General features: G+C 42.7%; 1 protein-coding gene across 2 annotated transcripts in view; it reads right to left on the bottom strand.

The window, feature by feature from the left end:
* Nucleotides 1-11233, bottom strand: part of LOC114426521 (FERM, ARHGEF and pleckstrin domain-containing protein 1) — a 43920-nt gene extending 32687 nt beyond the window's left edge. For both annotated transcript variants that reach the window (XM_028393992.1, XM_028393991.1), the window contains exons 1-2: nt 11004-11233; nt 7724-7930 (exon numbers count right to left, since the gene is read on the bottom strand). In XM_028393992.1, coding sequence (XP_028249793.1) covers nt 7724-7903 — 180 coding nt within the window. In that variant the 5' untranslated portion in view covers nt 7904-7930; nt 11004-11233. The remainder of the gene's footprint in view (nt 1-7723; nt 7931-11003) is intronic.
* Between the last annotated feature and the right edge of the window lie 9625 nt (nt 11234-20858).

The following is a 20858-nucleotide window of genomic DNA, read 5'->3' as shown; positions in this document are numbered from 1 at the left end:
CAACACTGAATTCCAGACACCTGTGCCATTAATAATAGTAGTTCAAATCTGCATACTGTGTCAAGTTTGACATTTTCCTTTATATTTAGAAATAAAATCAAAGTGTGCTGTATTTCTTAGCCATCATATGCCAGATATTTCCCACTCTTCCTCTTCTCCTGTGGCTCCCAACCTTCATGACCCAATTACATTTTAGGATGTGAGGGAGGAAGATGGCTGTTTGTGGGAAAACCGCCCCCCCCCCCCCACAAACACACCCCCACCCCACCCCCCAACACACCCCCCCAACACACATATACACCCTCCACCACATCCCACTGCAGGATTTCTATTTAATGCCATGAGAGACAGGCAAGCAAGGGTTCAGAGTTCATGTGAGGAAAGTCTGAGAATATTTTCTGGCACAGGACAAACAGTGCAAGAATGATGCAAGGCACGTGAAGGCTTTTAATATTTCCCAGCTTTAATGTGTATTCATTCACCAGTGGAAACTTTGAAAGAGGCTTTCATCTTCACACTGAGCTTTCAAAACCGCAGCAGTGTCTTCGACGGCAGAGCACAAATCCTCCATTTATATTTACATGGTGACACGGAGCATATGACCCCCCCCCCAAATCCTTGGCACCCAAAACACAATGCCATCTTTCAGGGGAAACTGGGTCAATCATCAGCAAAACCCAGATGAGCTAATAATGCCTTGAAACTTATTGTGAGTCATATTTGAAGTCAGACGATTTGAGTACACTGACAACACACAGGGTGGAGGGCCGTGTCTCCTGGATATGCGTCTCACAAATGATGTGCAGCAGCGTATCCCTGCTACACTCGCATTAATGCTCAGCATGCAGACGCACCCCCCCCCCCTTCCAGATATCAGTGGAAGACAGAACTCTGCAGCACGGCAACCAGCTCAGACGCTCCTCATCCACTTCTACATGTAGCCATGGCAACCCACACATAGACCAGCGTGATTACATGTGCCCTTTCAGAGAGGAACTCATATAGTGTTGAAATTCAAAGTGAGGTATGTTCACAGGGGTCCAAACTACCACCTCAGAAGGCAGTAAATACTCTAAGGTTCTGGCAGTCGTGCCAACAAAGGTGCTTCCTAGCAGCAAAGAGAAGCGCAAGATGATAAATAATTCCTTCCCGTGGAAGGAGGCCACAACCTGCACAGGTTTTCTAAGAGTGGATAACAATAGATTAAAGTGAAGCAAGACTTTTGGGACATCATAGTTTAAGAACAGGGACAAGAAATGTTTCTATTTTAAAGCTCCCAATTGGGAACAAATGTAATATGCGAGCAGAACAGACAGCAGTGACAAATATCAGATGCCTGGATGCCAGTAATTCCCCCTCTCCTTTCTGTATCAAGGCCTCTTTCTGATTGTGTCCCCACACCCAGGCTGCAAACACTTTCCCGAGTGACACAGAAGATAAAAATCAGAGAGGTGCTATTTATCTGTGCACTGTCTCTAACAATCCTTTCATTCACAACTCTGTAAAGACGAGCAGAGCAGGGAGACAGTGCCACAGTAACCATCTCTTTACCACTTTCTCCTAAATTCATCTGCCACAGTAGATGCACACTATAAACCTAAAAAATGACCATGTATATAAAAGGAATGGTGCAGTTTATCTTAATAGATCTTACTCTTGCTCATGCATGACTTATATTAGCAAATGAGCAGTGGCAGTAATGGGTTTAGAAAACTCACTGACATGGTTTAAAAGGTAGGAGAGAGTTGGATTTGTTGCTTTGGGCAGCCATTCTCCCGAATGCTCCCACAGCCAATCATATCCCATTTGTATTCACATTTAGCCAATGACAGCTCATCAAGAAATGTTGGTGCCAAATCGTCCTCTGTGCACAAATCATTCAACCACCACCTCTGTCAGCTCTCTGCCTAAAGCGCCGTGAGGCTGGGGGAAGCAGACCGTGTCCTCGCCACAGCTCCGAGTTTAACAGGATTTAACACACCACTTCGAGACTAGTCTTCCTCCCTGTGAGCCCTGCCTTCCTCTACAGTTGACATGTCATATTTGAAAATACACTCCACGAAACATGAGATGTCGAGAGCCTTTGGTGGTTTGTAATGTGCACAAATGATATGCATGCAGGAATTTCAATTACAGTACAGCGACCTGTCTCATCGTGCAGACATGCGATTTTGCAGAGGATGAAATTTCCTCCTGAGAGTTTTGTCACATACTCTGCAGACGGTTTTGCTGCCAGTTTGTATTCATGCATAATAAGATGCCTAATAAGAGCCAAAAACAAACAAGGGGGTGCATTTCCCCCTCTCTACAAAAACTCCTTATCAATAATAGAAAAACTGACACGATCTGATATACCTGGTATAGATGTCAGCCTACTACTGAATAAACAGTTAACTACATGCACTGGTAGGGCCGATAATCCAAAACCAGTGTGTAGCCTCTTTTCCACTGCACTGGCATTACATACATAGTAATTTTTAATAATTGGGGAGGTCACCTATGATCTCAAAAACATGAAAATGTAATGTTCTTCTTATTTATTTAGAGCTTCATATTTTCATACTCTCCTAGTTCATATATCATTCTTCTCATTGAATTAATTCATCAATCCTTATCTCAATAAAATGAAAGCAAACAGTGACCATTATGACTAGAACTGTGTCTTAATCCAGGTGCTGCATCCCTATAGATGCAGCACCTGGGCCTATGGAGGGACCTGGGCCTATGGAGGGATGGTATATCAATCATCATGGAAAGTGCAAAGAATCACAGGGACCAGGTGGATCATATGGTAAAGAGGGGAAAAAGAGAGGAAGAGAAAAGAAGGCATTATTTCTAATTTCTGAATCTAGAATCTTGGAGTTGTTGACACTTTTGATTGTAATAAATAATATATTTATAGTCAACACAGTTGCAGATTTGTTTTGTTTTGATTAACTCATCACACTGTCTCAAATCGGTTGGTAATACCTTAAAAGCTTCACTGCGTCTCACTATGTCTGCTTAAATTACTCTGACTGCTCTTTTCAATAGACTGAACACAAAAAGCAAGACTGACACACAGGCTCACATAACCGCTTCACTGTATTGTTGTTATCCTAACGATAAAGCCATGAAAGTCAAATTTAACAAGTTTAATAAGTACCCTGCTGCATTGTCCAACCCAGTTAATTACTTGCTATTCCAATGCATGCATGGTTGATCCACAGGTGGCACCTTCTCCACACTGCTGGTCAGTCAGAAACTCAACAGCCTGTTGAAGACGGAACTGAAAGAAGCTCTTCATCGTGTTTCTACTCATTAAGTCAGGACCTCATTGCCATTCAGCTGACAACAAGGCGCACAGGAGCCGCTCTAATTGCTTCCCATCACAATGAATGGGTGACAACATATGTGGAGGAGAGCGCTGAGTGGTCGGATGATGGTAAGCCCTCTGGACTGCTGTGAAGAGCCTCGCTCCAAAGCACGCAGGTCCTTCCTTTTGTGGCACAGCAACCCTTTAGCTGGGGTGGCCCCTGCTGTCCTGGTTTCTCTGAGCAGCTTCTGGCTGTAAACATGCTTTAGTTATGGGAACGGCGGACAGAAAAAAAAAGTTTGAGCACCAGATGGGTCTCTGAATAGGCTAAATATAGCTGGTTACATGCACAGGGAGAACGGCTGATTCTGATAAACCATTGATCCAGTCATGGTGAGCTTCTCAATCCGACATGCATAACACTGTCACATGAACTCTGTAGCTAATAGCTTTGTGACCTTGTGTTCTCAGTTCATGCTGAAAAATGTACGCTTTTTATAATGATAGATGAGCAACACGATTAACATCAACCAAACACAGCCAGCAGGCAGTAGCATGTTTACCTTTATCCTCCGATTCTAATCTGCACTGACTGATCAAAAGATGATGTTGAGAGCATCACCCCCCCCCCTTTAAGATGCAGCTTTGAAGCTCTTTACTACTACATGCTGTGTTCAGAAAACAATAAGATGCTACTGTATGTTCACAGTGTTTGTATTATTTCCCAATAGCTTGCAGCTTTGAATCTGAATGCCTCTGCAAGGTTGTACTCAAAGACAGAGGCCCTCTTACATGCAGTGCAGAGTAAATGTGGAGTATTCTGTTATAATGCAAATACAGGTGATAAGCAGGAGGTTGTAGCCTGCACAGAATGGTTGGTTCAGTGAAAACCATGAATATCCATTCAAGATGTAGTAGCACTTCATGAAGTAGTAGATGTTGAGATAGTTTACTGTTGGTGGTGCTTGAGTGGATCACTGAAAAATTCATCTTCTTGGCACCAGTTTGTCGACTGACTGTGGCTAAAAATATGTTGCACTCAAGTTCTGTGTCTTAATTTGCTGTAATTAGGAAAGCAAAATCACATGAGTGAAATCTCACATGGGAAGCAAATGAAAATGTTAAGAGATGAAAGGGATTGTAATTAATTAATTCAGGATTTTTCTCTAATAAAAATGGGCTGAAACACGACTTTACTGGACAAAGTAATGGCTGGAGAGGACAGACTGCAGTCCTCATTGGCTCATTGTAGTTAGAGAGGGAGAACAGATGCAGTAGTAGTGAGACATGAGAGAGTAGCAGCCTAAGTTACATTCAAGTATTCCTTTTGAGGTTGTATTCTAGCTTTGGCTAATGGAGCCTGACTTCATTCACTGGAATGCATGACTCTCCTTCCTCCACTCTGCCTTTATCATCCCATCCCCCACCTCCTAACCTCTAAATCCACGCTACAATTACACTCCTCACACCCACAACCTCCACCAACCATCAGCAGACATAAGCATCAAAACATCAGCAGCGTCACTGTATGTCAGCCTGAGGAACACAAGACAGACTGAACGCTGCAGTCTGGGTCAGCTGCTCCACTGACCCCTGTGCTGCAAAGACAGAGAAGCAAAAAGGCCTATGTGTGATTTACAGTCCATGCCAGCATAAAGATGTCCAGGTTTTCGCAGCCATACATTGTCAGCATCAACACAAGTGTGTTCACAGCCAGAGTGCTAAGTAGGCCACAGTATGGTATGTGACCCACGAGATGGCTCCATGGCCCCTTTTTGTTTCTCAACCATCTGATACTCTGCCCGCTGAGGTGGAAACTTACCCCTCTCACAGACAGGAATAGGAACTGAAGCCTTCAGTATCAGTAACAGGGTGAGGTTAGACGTTTTACGTGTTCTAAAAGAGATGCATGAAAAAGTCCTGCCGTGAGTCACTTTGACTACAAAATCACCCGAGATGAGCTGCCACCTCTTGAACAATAGTACCTGCTCCTGTTGTGAAATAAAAGACTAGATAATTGCTCAACAAGCGTGTTTGTACACCATGCAGTTATCTCACTTTACTGCTGGAAAGAAGGAGATTCATATCAACAGCACAGGAGCCAAGCTGACGTATGTCTTCTGTAACTTTTTTTTTAATCAAATTATATTTAATTAGGACAAAAAGAAGCTACTGAAGTCATTCTAAACAGCCAAACATCATTCCTAAATCAAATTCGTGTGAGGTAGATATGCCTTCAGAAAAGATACTCATCAACTTCCAGGATACAACTAACACATTTTGTCTTTAAGCCCTAAAGAAAACAGTACAAACATTTGTGACAGTGAACTAGATGTCTGCTTTACTTTTTAAGATAACAGATCTTTCCATGCTGAATGTGAGCCAATGACTGAGGAAAATGTACTCTTTTGACACCTCTGGGCAAAAACAATATCAAGCCCACTGAGATTCTTATCTCGAGTGCTGACTTGAGATAGAAGATATAATGTGGGTTAAATTGAGCATGAACAAAGCTTTCTGTTAGCGGGGGCTGTTGTTACCGTCTCCTGAGCTGCATCTTCGACTTGTTTCAGCCCAATCTGCCTTAGAGGAAAAATGTGCTTCTAAGTCGCTCTCACTGTGACTCAACAACACGATAACCGTGATGGAGGCCAACATATGGGAAGAGCCTGGCTGCGTATAAACTGCTGTTTAAATTTAGTGACAGCATGGTTAGATGATGGGACGAGTATCAGGTAATTCAATGATCTGTTGATTTCTTATAGCCAAGAGCGACACTGGCCACAAATTCAGAAAGAATTCAACAGTTTTTGTTTCATTTACTTTCCCATACAGTATAATGAAAAGTACACAGCACATTACAAATCAGAACACAGAGCACATCAGAAGTGCAACACAAGCGAGCAAGATCAAAACACAAAACCAAGCTGACAAAGAGGAAATGATAAGAAGATTTAGACAAAAAAGATGTTTGATGTTTACGTGTCGCTGTGTGTATTCTTTGAAGGGCAGAGCTGCGTTAAACACCACTGTGGGACACTGTAAGGCCATAAAAACTTAATGTGTGTGCTGACTAAACTCTCACATTGATAGCACCTTAGAGAGCACAGCCCTGAAGCAGGCTGCATACAATCTGGCCCCACCTGCTCTTCCTTATAATCAGACAGAGGCATCACAGATTTTGAAATGTTAAAATACAAAGTCAAATGAAGACATGGCAAAAAAGACAATTTCATGATGCAAAGACACCCAAAAATCTGTGCCTTAAAACTAAAAACAAATCAAGCTTTAACGCCTGACATAACCCAAAGTACCCACGCCATTATGTGGTGTAAACGAGAGCAATTAAACAGGATTTCACTGTGAGAATCTAGCGAGCCTGAAGTATTAAGTACAACACATGATACCACTGGTAAGATTAACAGTCATGCACAGGGAGAGCTGCCTCGCTTTAGGAAGCGTTTACCCATAGTGCCTTGGGAAACAGTCGGGCAAACACATCCACACTGCACTGCACATATAACTGTCAGTGAAGCTCAGCAGCTTTTGTGGTGAGCCCCATTCATACACACTAAACAGTTACTCTGTGACTGCTGCTGTATGTCTTTTCCTCTGCACCTTTTCTATCTACTCATCATGCTTGCACAGACTCTAGCTCTACTAAGATGAAAAGCAACCTTTCCCTTTTCTATCCAGCATTTGTGCCATTATATCAAGGAAATCGTGCCATCTACTCATGACCTTAAAGGATATGTCTGTGCACATGTCCGTGCATACTTATATATATGTATACTATATATAGTAGTTATATGTAGTTCACATCTTCAGTAGGTATACTATATATATGTATTTGCATTAAAGCTCCACTTTCACATAATGAGTGCAAATACATAAGCCAAGTGTCTAAATTTAGACCGGTGTTATAAGAAAGTGAATCCTCAATAAAACACATCCTTTTTTTGTGTATTGGTCTACTTCATTACAGTATGAAAACACCAGTGTCTCTTCTCGCACGCATGATTAACACACCCGTGTCAGAAGGGGCTGTAAAACACCGCAGTGCCCATGGTTTTCCTAGAAGAGTATCCGAAAGGTTGTCAGGAGGTGACGGTGGAAGAATAATTGCGCTGTAATATGCGACAGCAGCAGAGCAGATTTGAGACACTTTGGGAGATTAGGAAGCGGAGAACAGAAATTAAATACCACCACGATAAACTGGAGGAAATCTGACATTACTGAAAAGATCCCTCCAGTTTCATCCGTGCATTCAACATGCAGTTGCCATGCCAACCTGTTACCAGAGTGCTGCTGCTATGATGAAAATGGGAAATGCTTCTTGGCTTACTGTGCAACACTGAGGAGTCCCATTCCGGCATTAGTATTCCCATCTAGAAACACAACCGGGCACGACAAGAGATAGCAACTCACCGAGATGTCAAAGAGTTCCTCCGTGTTGTCCAGCATACGGACCCTGATGGTGACATGCCGTCCAGGGGGCATGGTCGGGGGTCTGTGCCCGGGGTCCAGTGTACTGATGCCAAGGGTCTCTGGGGCTCCAAGGCGCTGCCCCGCTCCAGAGGACATTGGCTCTGGGTCTGACTCTGCCATGGTGTGCTGCACTGCTCACTGCCCAGCCTGCACCGGAGCCAAGACAGGAAAAAAAAAAAACACATTCACACACCCAGAACACCAAACAGCAGTTTAAAAAGTGTAAATGATCTCAGTAGTGGTTAAACGTCCTTTAATACAGCTTCACTGTTGTAGGTGCAATACAGTACAATGACTGCATCAGGGCCCAGGGGACAGGCGGCACAACCTTCCGTGTCACACTAGCAGAGTAATTGCAAATGCAGTATTTGCACTCGCCGCTAATGGCTGATAATTGTCGCCAGTGGGAGACCCAATTACTGTAAAAAAAAAAATAGATCCAAGCATGTTCCTGATTTCAAAGCACAAATCAGGCAGACCTAATTTAATTTGACAAATGAATCACAAGGCTTGAGTGTAAAATCAGAGTCAGTACAATGACGATTGATTCAAGAAGTCAGGCAGGCAAGAGACACACAGACATATGTGTGCCTGGGACTTAACAGGCCTCAAGGGCAGCAAGGCAAACATGTAAAGAGGCAGCGGGAAAAGTGAAAGTGAATGAAATGGAAAGACAAGAGTAATCAGAAAACTGGACAGGTGATGCATAAGACACCCTGCTGTGACCTGAAGACTGCAGGTTCCAGGCTAAACATTATGGATAATGTTCAATTAATTGTTTGGAGCTACAAAGTATAAGATAAATGGTTTAAACAGTATCCACAGTGTAGAAATGCTACAAGCAGTGGATACATGGTCAAAAACATCTGGTGAAGTGGCTACAGGATACATGGGTTACAGATATTGATCAACTGTGAAAAAGAATCTGGAATTATCTGCGGTGTCAGTCTGGCTTTTTCCCAGTTTTGTGCATCTGTGTCTGGACAATGTTGTGGACTCATTTGTTGTGTGTCAGTTGACACATGAGCAGGCCACTGTCCACCCCCCCCCCCCCACCCCCCGCCCAATTCCCCAATGATTCCACAGCCAGATCCGACCCCCCCAAGGCGCTGCTGTCCTGCTTAATTCTTCTCTTCATTGCAAATTCCAGCGGGCTGATGTCATTCCGAGACCTCACCAAGTGGTCCGTCAGAGCACTGAGGCCAGCGGGCTGTTGTTCAGCCGCTGCAGAGGTGAATGATTGCTGCCAAGTTTAAGCTGAAAGCTGAATAAGGCATTTGAAAGGAGTGGATAATGTAATCCAGTGGAGTGTATGTGAGTGTGTGAAGAAAATAGGCCAAGGACAGTGGATACAGTAAAATTCTGTCTGATGATGGGCTTCCTGACGCTTAACACATATGAAAAGTTTCCGCATCAGATTAACAATCGATGATTTGGTACCAATAAAGAGCTGGAAAAATGTAAAATGTCCCCAAGCTAAAATGCACCTGGAGCCCATGCATGCACAAGAGCACACAGTCTGTGCAGACACATACTTTTCTTCTTTACTCAAAGTCAGTTTGGTTGTCTTTAAATTCTTGCAGACATCTTCACACAGAGTGTTTTTACATGTGGACCAGTAACCTGCTTACAGTCTGGATCAGAGCTTACCATGATGTTACATGAACGATCATACTGTTATAATCATGTCAGCTCGCTGTAATCTCGAATGAGACAACAGAGGAGTAAGATCAGAGGTCATTTGTCCTCACAGAGCAGTGGGTGTGAGATGCTGGTGTTTCCCAGCTGAAGTGCACACTCACATTCCCCATGGGCTGATGGAAACCAGACCCAGCGCTGTCACTGGTGATGGGAGGGGAATGTGAATGGAAACATATTTTTCAATTAAACCTGCCCCAGTCATTTTTGGCGTTTGGTCCTCACTCAGCTGAGCATGTGTGTGTGTTGATTACTGGCAAGTGTCTAATATGGTGAATCTGTATGTGACCTGCACATGCATGCCACATAACCAGACACTCTTTACACAAAGCAGCACTGACACCAAGGCCAGTGAAAGAGTAGACAGTGATCATTTCAGCCAACATGTGCCCCTCCCTCCCCCTGCACCGAGCACCAGTTAAACCCACCAGTTGTACAGGTGGCACCTTGTTCCCAGGGCCAAAGGTGCGACATAAAGCATACAAAGCCAGAGGGACGTTTACAGACTCCTGAGTGTTTCTCAGGGTAAACCACCACCCTGTCTTTGAACTTGTTTGCTTGAAATTCCCCACAAGTGTGTAATGTGGAGCTGTGACTGCTGGCTTTAGAGAGTCTCTGGGGTTTTAACAGTGGCTCCTCTGTATGCAGGGAGGGGGAAGAGGGGAAGGGGCACGCAGGGGCCCCTCGGTGAAGTCCAGCTCTACACAGCTGGAATCCTTTAGTGACAGCTGAATGGCCTGTGGCTGATAAAGCCAGCTGTCTACCTGAGAGAAGCCACAAACAAAAAAAAGAGCTCAATTTCCTCTGCATTAGACACTGATACCTGGGTGTGGCTGGTATTGCATGGACTGCTTTTTAGTTCACAACTGTATTGTTGTGACATGTGTTTATAAAGTGAAAGGAATGACAACCAACAGGATACACACATGCACGCTGGAAGCAGAGCTAATATGATAAAAACATAGAAATCAGGCAGGTCTTTCCCTCCTTGCAGGCTGTCTGCTGGCGTGTCCACACCATACATGTAATGTAGGTTAATAGAACAGGCTGCTGTAATCCTCAGGACATTATCAGACAGTACAGTAGATGTGACATTGATGGACTCACCTGGATCAGGACACTAAGTGTGGCTGTTGTTCAGTCCATTCATTTAAAGAAGAAACCAGAATCATCTCATACATATACATATATATATATATATATATATATATATATATATATATAAAGCTGCACACATCCACACTGCTCCTGTCAGGTATCTGTGTGCAGCGCAACCCACACTGACTGCAGATACACAGATACTGACCGCAAATGGGGATTTTCAGTCACACTCATAGTTATTCACCTACCTCGAAATCCACAGGATCACAAACCAACACACGAAAAATACTCCTAAGACTTAACCCTAATCTCCTCAAACAAGTTGAATCACTTCCCTTAAGAGCACACCGAGAGAGAGACAGAGAGAGAGAGAGAGAGAGAGAGAGAGAGGACTTGGACTGCTGCTGCACGATTCTCTTACCCCTTCTCTCCAAATGCGGGCTTGTCCACACCAAAGTATTTCCCAGCTGAAGGGAGATTTTTTACATCCACGTCCAGCCGTGGTGGAGAAAAAAAAGAATCCCGGCGGAGTTTTAAGCGCAGCTTGCACCGAACAGGAGACTTCCTGCTGCGGTCGCCATGGCGGACGACTGAGTGAGTGAGAGAGCCGGGGGAGAGACGGGATTACACTGAACCGAGCGGCGGATCCACTCCCGGTGCCTTTACACAGACAATGAAGGAGGTGCAGCACCTCCACCTTCTCAGCGGCGGCAGCAGGGGCACCGAGGAGCAACAGCCCCACCTAGCGGCCGCAGCAGGACACAGCTCCATCCACTCATAATCAGTATTTCTTTTTCCGATTTTATTTTTTTTCGGGGTTGTGACCTCCAAATATGCCTCTTGGAGTGAAACTCCAGATTTAAGATGGGTTGTTGGAGATTTTTAAAGGTCGCACAACAACATAAATGTCTAAATAAAAAAGGTTTTAAGAGAAAAAAAAATAAAGATTGATATCAATATTTGTGAGCAATTACAAAAAGTAACTGGATTTATTTACAGTGAATACTTAGTGGAATATTAAAACTATACATTTGTCTGCATTACTCACTCTTGAAATTGAAAAAAAAAAAGAATTTAGTGTGCTGGTCAAACTGCAAGCTAGCTAGCTACTTAGCCTAATGGGCATTCTGGACTGCATGCTTGTTAGCCATGTTAGCATAATAGTTAGCAGGCCAAGCAGTTGTATAGCCTATAGCTAACCAACAGACCAGCTAATGATGGTCCCATTATTTTATTGGAAATTAAAGTAGTTCAGTTGAACCTTTGTGGATCAGTTGTCTTTTTTCACCAAGTTCATGCAGTGGAAGTTAGTGAAGTAAAATGTAAAACTTTTTCTGCTGCTAGTTTTGTTTTAAAGGATTACACAAAAGGCAAGAAAGACAACAAAATCTGCTGTGGAACTTTTTAATTTACACGGTTCACACATTTCCATATTATTTTCTGGTGATCACTTTAATTTCATGCTGTCAAAGTAATTATCTTTGTGAAGTTGCTCCTGGTCCTCTACTGAGAACAGCCTATTAGTGCAACATATACTGTTCATGCAGTCATTCCAGATAGTTTCTCTGATTATAAACAGTACAGGTCAATGTGTGTGAGTCAGATATTCTTTCATATACTTTATTAATGAATGTGAGTGCTCTCTTCTTGTTGTGTGGATGGCCAGGGACTCACAAAGGATCTTTTATTTTCCAACATTTCGACAACTTCTTTTGCAAAATACAACTAACTGCATGAGCTGTGGAACCACTCCAGACCCTGCACTTTACTCAGGGTCCACCGGAGGGTGCTTTGGTCTGCCACAGAACACAAGCAACAGGCCGCAGGCTCTTCAAAAAAAAAAGTTCTCCCTTCACCCTATAAATAACAGCAGGAATCTGCGCAGTTAAAGTCAGTTTAAGCTACAGTCTTGTCAGCAGATTAAGGAAGCTGGTGGCATTAACTTGGCGTGATCATGGTGGTTTTGTTGCCCAAAAGACACAAAGACTCAGTCTCCAAGTACAGACTGTATTACATCTCTGTAGCAACATCAAATCTGTAATGCTAATCACAGAAAATGTGATGGCACAACTCATCCAGACCCCGTTCCTCCTGGAAAGTCATGTTGTTTCATGTCCTTCACTTTCTCACTGATAGAATCAGTTTGCCAAAGAATCCCACAACAACACATATGGTTGGTGGAGACAGTGCTCCACTCTGATCTTTAAAAAGCTAAGAAACATCAGTCAGATTTCCTTCCGGCTCTGGAATAATCAATCAATTTTTGAAGAGTTGATTATTTATATTACGCAATCATTGCTAAATGTTCACTGCTTAGTATTCCCTCCTCTCCTTTTTGATGGAGGGTGGCCTGGGGCTTTGGCTTGGACCACTGCTTCCACATCACCCACTCCTCCATGTGTGTGTGTGTGCGGGGACAGGGATAAAAGACCAGCAGTGTGGTGGAAGACTAAAACAGGCATGTTTTTATTTTTTTCTTCCTTGTCTTCATTTCATGTCTGCTGCTTGCCCACCTTCTCACTGGCAGAAAAAGGGAGGTCTCCTACGCTTTGGTGGTGTGGGACTGAAGATGGAGAAATCACACTTGGTGCCTTGGCAGCTTCAGAGGCCCTCTGGAGGCTCCGTGTTGGAACTGAGGCAAAGATGAACATTTCAGCAAGAAGCGTGAAAACCAGCGGGAGCTGCAGAGGGAGCGGAATCAGACCAGAGACAACGCTGTTTTGGATTAGTTATGTAAGCAATCAAGATTTGGTGCCATGTTCTTGATCTGTTATGTAACACTAAATGAAGTCATCAAGTCAACTCCACACTGATTGCCACCATAGGGAGAGTAATTACTTTCTAAGAGCAGCCCCTACTTAATACAGTGTGTTTTCATGAAAATATGAATCTTTTTAGAAAGGGTTCAAAAGTCCAAAACACCAATTCAACATCATTTTTCTGTAGCCGTGTTGACCTTAAGAAGGGATGGAAGATGGAAATGAGATTCAGTTCTATTTCAGGCTATGCAGCAGCATCTCCTGCCCTGTCACCAATTTCCCAACAACTCTGACTACCAGGTCATTAGAGCCAGAGTGACACTACACACACACACACACTGCAGTGTGTTTAAAATAATGTTCTGCTCTGTTTCAACTGTTAAAATAATCCTCTGCTCTGCATGAACTCAAGCAAATGCCCCAGTTTCTTCTATGTTCTAACAATTATTTCTTTGATAAAATGGGAAGCCGGGTTGATATAGTGAGTCTGTGCAGACCGTATGTGCATAAAACACAGGCCATTACAGCAGCAATCTGCAACATCTGTGTTTATTTCTGTGTTGGTTGAATCACATCCCTGATTGGTTTTTAATGGTCTTTGAGTGTGCACTACAGTTCCCATAAGGCCATTTTCTCTCTGTTTGCAAAACAAGAGTGGAAAAGGGAGTTGCAGAATTTAAAAACCCCTTAATGAGACCAACAAATCAAAACACTTGGCCCCCAAAGTGCAAACACATGTTAAACTTACTGATGTCTTCAGTCTTAGTGAAAACACTGTTAGTACTGTTATTATGTTCTTTTATAAGAATCAGTTTGTGGCCTATTGATAGCCATCTGCAACATTTAACTGCTAGTCTGAGGTCAGGTCATTTTCATGTGTAATGATTCAGTATTCTGGGATATTTCATATGTCATTCCAGAAATGGCACTTGACGAGCTCAGGTGGAAAGTGCTGTGAAGATGCAGGGGGTTGTTACAGCTGATCTAGAGGGACTCATGTTTTTGTACAGACAGCGACTCTGAGGCCCTGGAATGAGACTTCCTCTCCCTAACACACAAGCATCGTGGATATCCTGCAGAGCGCTCCAAGAGAAGGAAGCCAGCAGGGGGGAGCCTCATCACAAGCTCTATTTAAGGAAGAAAAAAAAATCAGGGAACAGGCAGACAAACTGCTCTTTTCACTGCCACTGAACGTGTAAAGGCATCAGGATTACACAGATTTTATTACTGCTGTGTTTCTCTTAGAGTAAATTAAGCTACATATGATAGCCTCCAGTGGAGAGATTCAGTGCTCAACTGTAAGCACACACACACCCCTTAAATGACTTTGTGAGGATAGACTGCTATACATGTTGTAGTATTTATGTCTTTATGAAGACTCAACTTGTTTGATTCTTGTAATATTCCATGATAAACAAGGTCCTTTCACAAATTAAGGTGGCTATTCTTCTTACATTTTCTACATGTTTGGACCCTTTGAAACAACATCCTTTAGATTAACATTCTTCTGTTTTATGTGATCCTTCACTCCAGAGCCTGCTGTCTTTCTACCATTAAAACATTATACATGACTGTGTATCTGAACACAGTTAAGCCCATTTGCATATAATATTTTATGGTCATTAATACACAAAACGTAATAACACGTTTCTTTGCAGCCACTTCATGTTTTTATCTCACTGTTTTAGTTCTTTTGAGGTTGGGCACCTGATTAAAAAAAACCTGCTAAGTGCCACTAGAGGGAGACACACAGGGGAGGGGATAGCACTTTGTCTGCACACAGTACTACACTCAGGACTCAGGACTACATCTCCCTGGAGGAGCTGAAGGAAGGGAGGTCTGAGCACCTCATGTGGTAACCCAGGGGGTTAGAAAATGGATGGATCAAGCTAAAAACTAAAGACTAATGTAAAACTAAGAGTCTGCTCAACAGTAGTTCAGATTATGATGTCAAATAAACAACAAGGTTTAAATTTTAAATTGTTTGTTATTGTTTGTCCAGATCATCCTCCTAATACCCACACACACACACACACACACACACACACACACACACACTCTTCAGTTACAGCGGCAAATTAGACTGTGAAATTGACAACTCATGTGTTGCCATGTGGTTGCCATGACAGCTAGTTATTAGGTCTTCTGACAGTCCAAGCCAGGCCTGTATGCTCCGTCTTCCCCTTTCTGCACATCAACATTGTTTCCAGAAGAAAAAGGCATGAAGCATCAGAGGGGGGGTTGAGAGTGTAGGTTGATAACAGCTATGCTCTCTTCAGAGGAGGTGGCTCCCAGGCAGCTAAGGCAGAGGGTAATCTTTCAGTATGTTCAGTCACAAGCGCATCCAGGGGTCCATAATACTAGAAAATAATACCTAAAAGGTACAAATTGCCAAAAGCTGAGGTACTGTTCTGTGGCTGCCGTTGCTTCTGATGGTGCTTCTTTTTCTGTCATTCTGCAGCACACGAACATCAGAGCAACTGGTGTTTTTGTCTACCACTTACCACACACTGTTATACAGCATATACCCCTCACAGCCACACTGTGTATAATGATCTGCTGTACAAACACAACAGCTGTATTTAAAAAAGAACCCAGCAAGACAATGAACTGCAGCACAGAGGGAGCAGGAGATGGAAAGGAAGGGTGAAAGCAGATTGACAAGGAGGATTTACTGGCTTTTAGCACCATAATGTTTATTTTGTCAACACAAATGCTGAATACGCTGATAAAGTAGCAGTTCCTGTAACCAATCATGCACCCTTGTACCAGCAGCGAGTTCCTGCAGTAGGAAGAATACCTCATCTCTGCCTGCTAGGGGTGGCCAGGCATCCAGGCAATGTAAGAGAAAGCAGAAGTGCAGCAAGAGGTCCATGAAAGGCTAGAAACGAACATTAACCCTGTTCGTCTTTAGTCGCTTGTCAAGAGGATCAACAGTCATTATATTAACTACACAATTCATACATTAACACTGTTCATCAGCATGTTTAAGAAGAGGTTACATTTACCCACTTTACAAAAGAAACAGTCACTCACAGTCTCCTCTTGTGGTACAAAGTGGTACTACATATCTCTGCAACAATACATTGATGCCTTAGGCCAAATTATTTGCAATCTGTTTATAATTTTTGACAATCTTGCACATTTTCCTGATACATATTATAAAATTATTGGTCATGACTCAGTCCAAAAGACAAACATTGCCTCTAAATACAGATTTTCTTCTTCTTAGTATTGATTTTTCACAATCCCTCTGTGCTGCAGAGGCCCTGAGGTCTAATTTACACACATTTCAGCCCCTGTCTGGACCACGTTGAGACTTTAATGCTCCACTGATCAATGAGAGGATTAAAGCAATTTAAAGGCTCTTTTGTTTGGTCTGTGCATTGGAATCTCCTTCATCCTCAAAACTGCTGAGCTGGCAGGGTTTTCCTCTACTCCTCAGAATAACAGCCTCTTGAACTTTTGTGCCCCGAAGTCAAAGAGGATCCACACAGCCTGCTGCTGAATCCCACACAGATTTCCTCAAGATTCAGGCTGCAGCCGGGGGACAGGTGGGGTGGTGTGACTCATGGTCCCCCCAACCCCCGATTTTGTTTTGACATTTGACACACTGATGTAGAGGCAGCTGGGACAAACACAGTGCTGTGTCACAGCTGATATGTCTGTGCCTGAGAGCAGGTAAGAATGAGTCAGCACCTGTTTAATTCATACACCAACACCAGGTTGTTTTCAAGCTTTATTTTTATTTTCCTGCTGAGCTTCCCAGTAAAGTCATTCCTGCTTTGACTTCACAGTGCGCAATAATAATTTTAAAAACATCAGCCAGGACATGGAGCAGCACAGAAACTGCTAGACTGACTCCTGTGGAGCAATCCATTCTCATTAAACCTCCTCCTCTGGACAGCAGGGACATTGCACTCCATTTGACTATGTGTTACCACAAACACAAATGATGCTGCTAAGGAGTGAGTGATGCCAGAGGGAGCCTGCTTCCTAATGAACCCCACTGAGACGTCTCTCGCCATCAGGCCCTTCAGCCCTCTGCCCCCGTCTCATCAAGAGTGGATAAAGCACCTCAGCTCTAACACACACACACACACACACACATACACACACAGACACACGCTCTTCCATCAGGTGGCCAAAGGTGGATGTTGACAATTGTCTCTAAGGAGAAGCTGGCACACACTCCTCCCAGCTCTATTAACCACTGTTTCCCCCTCTGCCACCTCCTCTTTGCAAACTAAGGAGTGAAAGAAGCTGAAATAATCTTTTGAATCTATTTTTAAACTCAAGTTCAATTTTTGGTGTGTTGCCCTCTTACAGGAGGGATTGAATTCAAATTGATGTTACCCAGAACTGAAGCATTTATTTAGAAATATACTGGAATTTTAAATTCACTTTTCAAAAATTCTAGCTAACCATTTGTTGATGAGTGGCTCTATTCAAGCAAATTATTCAGCATTTCAATCTTTTGTTATAGAAGAAAGGAGCTAAGAACACATGAGAAACAACTTGATAATTCATGAATCATTAAGAAGTACTTCCCTAATAGTCCTAAATGTAATTACATCATTGCCTTGGTTGAAGAGTAAAGACAAATAAACAGGCTACACAGAGTGACATCCTTATCTGTACTTTCATCACATTACTCAGGAAGTCTTTGTGGAAATATTCCTTTCCCAAAACATTAAAATTTGCTGTCAGCTGTTTATCTTTGTGTGTGTGTTAAATGATGGGACAGTTCAGTGCTCAGCTACATATTGCCAGGCCCATTCAAAGACCACAATGGAGCAAAAACATGTCTCATGTAAATACATAAGTTAGCTTCTCTATTTTCTTTTTAGCAGGATAAAAATGGCTATAACCCACTATAATGTAGCTGTCAACAGATATATAAACAAATGAAATGCGCAGTAGTCAGGAAGTGCATTGAAGTCATGTGACTAGACTATCTTCTAGTTTTGAGGAAATTAAAATGGTGCTGCTGAATGCAAACAAAATAAACTGTTTTAAGTACAAGTTTTTAGTTGACAGTTCATATTGCCTGAGATGCCAAGAAATCTGCTACTATCTGCATTTTCCTCTTTGGTGGCAAAACACACAATCACAGGCTGACCCAGGGAAAACAGAAAGCTGTGTCTCTGTACAGGTCTAGCTGGAAAATGAACAAGCAGCTCTGACTATGTTTGGACATCAGTCTGGCATCCATAAAGGCCACACACTCTTGGGTTTGTGTCGGTTTAACAGCCCACTGGGAGGAAGGCCATGCTGCTACCATACTCAATAGGAGGCCCTTCAAGGACGAAACCACAGCCAGCAGCATGACAGGACTGTGTGGTTGCAAAGTGAACCTACTCTCAATGCAGAGAGGGGGAGACAATTGACCTGTGGACACAGTCATTTAAAAGCCAGCCAGACATGCATAAGAACATTACATTATCTCTTAGTGGCCTTTGTGATCCTTTTAAGTCTCCTGTGGTGGTTCTTTTCCATTTCTGTGTGGTCACTTAGTAACCCTTTGTGGAAAATTTCTTATCTTATCACATTTCTGTTGTTGGTTTGCCTGCCTTTGAGGTTGTTTTTGGTGACTTTACATTCTATGTGGATACTTTAATGCACTTTTTGGTTTCTCTGTGGCACCCTGACCATCACTACACCTGTCAGTGTGACTCAAAATAATGATTAGTGACTAACATCATCACTCACATTTTTTGAGTCAAATTATTATAATTAAAAGTGAATGTGGATTTGTGATTCAGTTCACAAATCTATTGTTTCCAAAGCTCTGATTGGCCAACTCACTGGGTTATTCCGACAGCGATGGACACAACAGCACAATATTGTATGATATGTGAATAAACACAAAACCTAAATAAAATAATACATCCTAACAGGAGCAGTCACCCCTCAGGCTCGAGCACTGTTTGCTGGGATCCCAAGCAGATTTAACAGAATAGATGCTGCACAGCATCAAACGCAAGTAGGTGAATGCAAGGTCATTCTCATCTGCAGCACATTCTGCTGCTCTTCAGCTGGTGAAGAAACAGAGGTCATTATTTATCATGGAAAGCAAACACATTCAGTGGGACCAAACTACATGAGGACACCACTACCTCTGATGTCAAAAATTGTGAATTATAAGGGGGGAAATACTTCCCTACATGCCTTAAATGAAAGGGAGTGTAGTTCAAGGACCAACCAAATACATTTATGCTATATTTGTTAGGGAATGAGAAACAGAACACAATTGTGAACAAGATTGCAGCCTAAGGTGTCACATGTCTGACTTTTTACCATGCAAAGCGCAAGAGCCTGGAAAATGAACTCAGTCCAGGAAGACTGGTCACTGTCACTGCAAAGACCACTGAAAAGAATCAAGAAGCTTCAGAGTGGGAAGCTGAGAAGAGGACAATGCTCCAACCCACTAGTCCACAGTGCTGATGCTGTCCAACAGCCATCCAATCCATCTGACCTCAGGCTACTTTCTCTTGACTGTGGTCACCTTTTGACATTGCCATAGACTACATGGAGGCCTAATACAGTGACTTCTGCAAAGACAGGAATTATATCAGACAAAGTAGCTGGACTAAGAACCTCCATCGCTAGGCCACAAACTTATCAATCAGCACATATACAAGTAGAAAAAAAATCACAGAACAAAAGAAGCAATTTGGTTATAAGCACTTCTTTTGATGTATTTCACTTCATTTCACTGACGCCTGGCAGTCGAGTGTTGAACGCACTTTTATTGTTTAAGTGTCAAATGCAACAGTGTCACCATTCAGAGAGGGATAAAGAGTAAAATGGTCACATAAAAAAATATAAAATCAACAATGAAAATGGTTACACGGGGAAAGTCTGGTTCCCGTGGCAACACAGATGTACAGCTGAGACAGTGTCCAGATCCAGACGTGTATGTGTTTTGATTTGCACATTTCCACAGCCTATAGTAATCTCAAACGATAAGAGTCCTTTTTTGTTTACTAGCCATGCATACAGTTGACAGTTCCACATGTGTTGAGTCAGCGTCTTCAGAGGAGCTGGCACTTTCAATACAAAATATTTACACTACCGGTTTTTATTGTTCTTATCATCATCATCATCATCATCATCGCCTTTGTCGTTACTATTTGTTACTATGAATTTGAATACTCTGAGCACATTCAAAAAAATGGGCATCTTGAGCGACCACACTCCATGTATTGATACCGGAGGAGGAAAAAGAAAATGTAAAGTATGACAAATGTTGGCATCTTCACTTTAAATGTCATCCATTCCTGTAAAAGAGATTGAAACACTGAAAAAACACTCTTTTGTTTCGTTCAGGATGAAGCAGTTAGTTATATTATTTCTACTCAGCGATCTGCTGTCAGAGTCCCCCCCCATCATCCCCACCCCACAACCCCCACAAAAACCCCAAGAGGAAAACAAAACATCACACGATATGTGAAAGACTCTGCTATGTTTACTATTATATCTCAAAATTGAGAAAATAGGAAAGAGATGACTGC

Source organism: Parambassis ranga, chromosome 21 (genome assembly GCF_900634625.1).
Source record: "Parambassis ranga chromosome 21, fParRan2.1, whole genome shotgun sequence".
NCBI lineage: Eukaryota > Metazoa > Chordata > Actinopteri > Ambassidae > Parambassis > Parambassis ranga.
The sequence above is the reverse complement of the archived record's forward strand: the minus strand, read 5'-3'. Positions and strand labels throughout refer to the sequence as shown.